The sequence below is a fragment of the Tasmannia lanceolata genome, unplaced genomic scaffold (assembly GCF_043159265.1).
Source record: "Tasmannia lanceolata isolate RefF3 unplaced genomic scaffold, GAP_Taslan_0.1 ptg000026l, whole genome shotgun sequence".
Taxonomy (NCBI): domain Eukaryota; kingdom Viridiplantae; phylum Streptophyta; class Magnoliopsida; order Canellales; family Winteraceae; genus Tasmannia; species Tasmannia lanceolata.
In genome coordinates this window covers 8641728-8647727 of record NW_027518703.1, presented here as the reverse complement: position 1 = coordinate 8647727, position 6000 = coordinate 8641728, and the positions used below count along the sequence as shown (strand labels likewise).

General features: G+C 36.3%; 1 protein-coding gene across 1 annotated transcript; it reads right to left on the bottom strand.

Moving 5' to 3' along the window:
* Positions 1-4502, bottom strand: LOC143858795 (GDSL esterase/lipase APG-like). The gene is made up of 5 exons (XM_077369514.1): positions 4184-4502; positions 3957-4087; positions 3639-3872; positions 2756-3011; positions 1-372 (listed from the first exon to the last, which is right to left on the bottom strand). The coding sequence occupies exons 1-5, from the start codon at positions 4452-4454 to the stop codon at positions 179-181; spliced, it is 1086 nt and encodes a 361-aa protein (XP_077225629.1). The 5' UTR covers positions 4455-4502; the 3' UTR covers positions 1-178.
* Positions 4503-6000: the final 1498 nt, after the last annotated feature.

Genomic DNA, 6000 nt, shown 5'->3' with positions numbered 1-6000 from the left:
TCAAGCAAAAGAAAAACGAGATATCACATTACATATTATTTGACAGAGGCATACACTTCCCACCCACAATCTTTCCTTGTCTTATTTAATGAAAGAAAAAGGCCAATCCAAATAGAGGAAAAGCAGAAAGTAGTAGGCCTTATGTTTCGTTATTTCTCGTCTGAAGGAGAGATGGTATTTAGGAAATGAGGATAATGCCTTGGACGAGGAGGGAGTCTGCTAACTGCTGGTTTGCGGCCTGAGATGGGTGGACACTGTCCCAAAACACATATTCTGTAGCATTAGAACATGTACCTATTGACTTGGGGTTGCATAACACGGATGTCTCCACCGTCCCTGTTCCACAGCAACCTCTCCGAGCTTCGGCGAAACCTGTACACCATAACCAGATGATGATTTTACTAACTTCAAATGGAAAAACAAATTAAAGGGTTTTGTAGTTGTTCATTCATTGTCTCAGACTAGGAGAAGAGAACATGCTAAGATGGGTTTGCTTTGTGATTGCGGCAGTAAATTGCGGTTTTGAGTGTCGTGTGTCGACACGGACACGAAGTGTCGGACACGGCGAACCCCCAAAATTTAGAAACGGGGACACCGCTAAAATAGAAAGTGTACAGAATCTTGATTTGTGTATATAGATTTGTGTGCTAAGCTTCGACACGGATATGGGGTGTCTGACAAGGGTAGCCCTTTAAAATCTAGAAATAGCGGCACGTCCATACACGTAAATACATATAAAGTTACCTGCACTTGTAGCAGACATTGAAAAGTGTCTAAAAGAGTGTTGACACGTGTGGACACCGGTGTCGTGTCAGACATGACACAACACGTGTCAACAATAAATTCAAAGTGTTGGCCAAATCATAGATTAACAGCCATTAAACGAGTTGAAGAGGGAGGGATGGTAGGCCCACTTATGGGTGTAAAATAGTGATCCTCACCATATGCATGGGTTTGGTGGCCCTACTATATCAAAACATGGTGTCAAATGATGGGCCTCAATGGGCCTTGCAAAACATGTGTTGTAAAATGATGAGCCCACCCATCCACCATAGAAAAAACTCAGATAAAATGTTCCATGAGAAAAGTTTTCCAATAAATGTTTCTATGGAAAGAAAACGAATGACATAGGAAAGAAACACTTTTAATATATGTATGACAGAGAAATTATATGATGCCCGACCGTCAAGTCACGTGATGGTGGTACTTCAAAAGTACCACCCTTGATATTTGATCCAACATCAGCTTCTTAAGAAGTGGGTAGCTGTTGGATCAAATATCAAGGGGGGTACTTTTGAAGTACCACCATATAAAAACTCTGTATGATATAGGGGATTTCCTTGGCAGTTTTGCATAAAGCCATTTCGCGGCTCACTTTTTTCAGGTGTAAACAGCCAACTCAGAAGAATTAAATGAAAAAGACAAAATCTGCCACAAGATTTCTGTTCTATCATGATAAAGTTATCTGCGAAATGGTTCCTGAGAAATTGCCTAAGAATTAAATGAATACAGAAATGGGATTGATATCTACTCTACTATATTTTGATAATGACACTAACTTTCTTTTATGCTTTTTTAATTAGCTTTTCACGGTTCTTACATTACTAAAAAAGTCAAAATGCTATCAACGTCCAATCAAAAAGTGTAAAATAGAGTGAGCAGTGCCACCATCAAAATATGAGACATGCAATGGTTGATGGTTGAGGGTATTAAATGAAAAACTTAGAGTTAACGCAGACAGACGTGGCATTCTTATCCACATATCAAACAGCTGCTTCATGTATTCTGCATCATCTAATAACACTAAATTTCACTAATGCTCAACATTGGTATCAAAGTTGAAAACAAAACCCATTTTTAAATTAACCATCACAAAAAGAGATAGCATAAAAGTATAATCTTTTGTGTCATGTATAAAGGGATTGAATAATGGAAATGACTAATTTAAGAAGTTTAATATCTTTGGATACTAATTTTCTCTGAATTTATTGGTTGATATTTCCCCTGTTTTCTTTCTTAATTTTATTTGTATACTTGTTTGTTGTATTACACAATCGATTACAAAAAGAGAAAGAGCTACATATCTCTTGATTAATTAGGGTCATAGTCTATAATCTATAGAGGAATTTGATCAACTTTTTTATCCAAAGATCACACCATATTTGCTGGAAAAACAGAACCTTGACAATAGAACTATGGGATATCAGAAGGCCATGTGAAACTGTGTAGTAGTATTTAGTGTTCTTTTAGTATAATTATTACCATTTTTGGAAGAACCCTTTAGTAAGTTGTAGAGTTGCTAACATAAAAAATAAAATTATGTGAAATATGTAAACGGACTAAAGAATGGAAATGACCAATTTAAGAGTCTAATACCTTTGGATACTTAATATTAAAAAAAGTACCTTTGGATACTTGATTTTCCCTTAATTTTATTTGTATATTTGCTTGGTGTATTACACAATGGAATACCACAAGAGAAAGAGCTACATATCTCTTGATTAATTAGGTTCCTAATCTGTAATCTGTGGAGAAATTTTGATCAATTTTTTTACATAAAGATCGCATCATTTTTGCACAAAAAATAAGAACAGAACCTTGACAATTGAACAGTAGGATATCAGAAGATCAAGTAAGATTGTTACAATGGTAACTTCCACAACTATGACACTAAAACGATCATGGAATTGGGCATATGAATGATTAAAAGGCTTCTGTTTAGTAGAAATTATTGCTCTATTACTATAATTATTACCATATTTGGAAGGACTTTTGATGATGTTGTAGAGGGGTGTGTAGATGTCAAAGATGGCGATTTTGAGTCCTGAAAGCTGTTCCTGTAGCTGGTTTGCTGCTGAAGTGACCTTCTTATTGAAGTTTTGGGCATCGCTGTTGAGCCTGGAGACACAACCATTGCTTCCAAATCCAAAGAGGGTGATTGCCGCCGGTAAGCACCCAAATGGAGGAAGTGATGTTACACCTATCCTTCTTGCTCCCAACCCATAGAGTTCCTGTTGTGCACCAAATTATATCCATCAGAATTACATTTTGGGTCCCTTTGGATACCACTAAAATTGGTCATTACTTGCAAATTAGATTATTTTAATTTGATCTTATTTGCAAATGCATCATTAAGGCTTCTTTGAAATCCATTAACTATACCATTTTTGCCTTCTTTGAAATCCATTAAATATACCATTTCTAAACATGATCAAATATATTTTAATTTAATCTTATTTGCAAATGGGACATTAAGGACTCTTTAACTATAGGAATTCTAAACATGATCAAATCTATCATTTAATCCAAGATATAGATACATATTCTCAAACTATGATCATACCTATCATCAAATTTAAGAAATTCAGTGACAAATGCTGGTTCAAGTCTATATATACTTCAGGGAGATCAAACAGAGTGAAATTGGGAGGCTTCTGATTTGGGACCATAAGCCCAATTTTTTGGGGCCTTCACAATTCTACTTTTTTTTTCACTTGATAAAAAAAATGAAACTATAACCTATGATCAAATCCCTCCAGAGTAGGAGAAACATAACAAATCACCAGAAAATTGAATCCATGATTGAATCACTCCAGAGTGGTAGAAACAGAATAAATCACTAAGGAAGGCAAGCATACATTAATGAAGCTTGAGAACCTCTGGATTAGTATATTCGAGAACTCATCTGGACTGTAAACTTTGTAAAGGAAAGGATCGATGTAGTAGTTCTGCACAAAATCACTGCTTCCAGCACTTAATATATACAGGGCTCCTGAGATTATCGACGATGCTTTGCTGCTTCCCGCCAAGTTAGCTAATTTAGACTTGTATTCCTTAAAATACTCCAGCTGTTGTGGCAACGAAAGCGCATGCTGCCCAAACAAAAATTAAAAAACCATAATTAAGATCCCAGAAATTTAACAAAATTCATTTGAAGACACATTATTGATCCATACATATAAGTACGCAGTTTTGTCATAGTAACCAGATGCGGCAGAAGCAAAATTGGCTCCAATGAGAAGGTTGTTCCCTGATGCCTGAGGGCTAAGATACGCAGGAGCGAAGTTGGTGAAACCCAGAGTCTCAGCTGCAAGAACAACATAAATTACAAGTGAAATTTTCAGTTAAGCAAGTGATTAGTGATAATCAACAATTGAAAAAGAATTAATAATGATTATCTTGCCTGTAAAATCTGTAGCTAGTTTCCCATTGCAGAACCTTCCAGTGGGTGTGTGGGAGACAAAATCCCTCCCATAAGGAGGGAAATCTGCTTTGAAGATTGTAGGAAGATAGTTATTATTCCCCACATCGACGGCTGAATCGCCGAATGTTATAATGGCAGGAACTAAGGGCTGAGCATCTGTAAGAAGAAATGTAGAGAAGAAGAGCAATGACACTACCACCACCACCATTGACACAGATGTTTCTTGGCTATTAAACTTAGAACACCCCATCGTCTTTCTCTTCTTCCTGTCCTCTTTCTTGTGTGATTATAATGTGCAATGTTTTATTTATATGGACACCTCCTAGAAGTGAAGATAAAGATCCAAGTACAGGGTGCAATTATGAGAGCTTCTTCCTTGGTCTTTGAGGTTGTTAAAACAGCATTCAGAGCATATATGGACATTACCTAAAGTCATGCAAATAGATAAAATTTAGAGAGAGAGAGAGAGAGTAATACCCGGTAAAAATAACAGTTATTATGCATAAAAACTATTCACATGTTACTATTTCCCTCATTTTTTTCGTTGATCGTTTTTATCTTCAAGGTCAAGCATCTTCAAATTCCCACTTCTCCCTGATCGTTGTCATCTTCAAGGTCAAGCATCTTTAATTTCACACTTCTCAGGTTTGATAAGGCAGGTGATAGCTAAACTCGACTTGTATCTTTTCTCAATGAAAGTGACGGGGATATGATTATATGTTATTTTGATATTTCTTATCTGTTTTACAGTTTGATTTTGGTAAAATGGTAAAATCAGGTTTGATTCAAAAATATAAAATGTTCTTGAAAATGAAACGAAATGTTGGATTTCATATGCACGAAAAGTTTGAACGAAAATGAGAAAAGAAAGAAATGGAAGAAGTAAATGTGCGACAATATATCTCTCGTGTACGTGTTTGTACTTCTGAGCCGTCGACTTACCCAAAAGCGGAAGCGGGCCAAGGCCAAAGCGGACAATACGTGGAGGAGGCTAATCGTTACAGGAAACATCGGAAATGGAAACTGTTGGAAACTATTGGCTTTCAATTGGTTTGTTTTTCCACTATCTGGTTTGATTGTTTCTACCAAAAATACTGTTAGTATTAGTTTTGACCCCTTTTTTTTAGACAAAATACTCCATATTTTTGTAGAATTGTCTCTTATTATTGATTTCAGCCACTTGTTGAAGCTTCTATATACCTGCTCTCCTAACCCACTTTTTCCCACCAGGATTTGAAAATTTGGATGCGGGAGTATTTGTCAATGAGGAACCTTAGTTATGAGAAGTGTGAAAGCCACTTGAGGAAATACGGAAATGATGAACCTAGTCAATCTCCTCAGATGTAAAAAGATTTTAAATATGTCATACTTGAGATTTTTGTAAATTCAGGATGTACTTTAACTTTCCACTGCATAATTACAGGAATAAATATGTTTTGTTGCCCGTAGCGATCCATGCAGTAAAAATTCGGGTCATTACAGAGAGTCTGTCTTTCTCTTTCCCTCTCCCTCTCTCTCTCTCTCCGAGTTGTTTCTTAATTAAGGAACTTCAGCTGCCCCTTTGCTTAGTTATAAATGCCTCCACTCCCACCAGCATTTTGCTTTTTTAAGTTTGCAAGCAGCAATAAGAGCCATAGGCACTCCATTATGCAAATAGTCGGTGCAATACTAAAATAAACCCATTGCATTAATTAGATAATCCATGACTTTTTCTTTAGGCAACTGCTCTCCCTTGTTAGTGAGCCATGAGAATGATAACGACATACTTCTGCCATTTATTAGAACATGGAAAATCA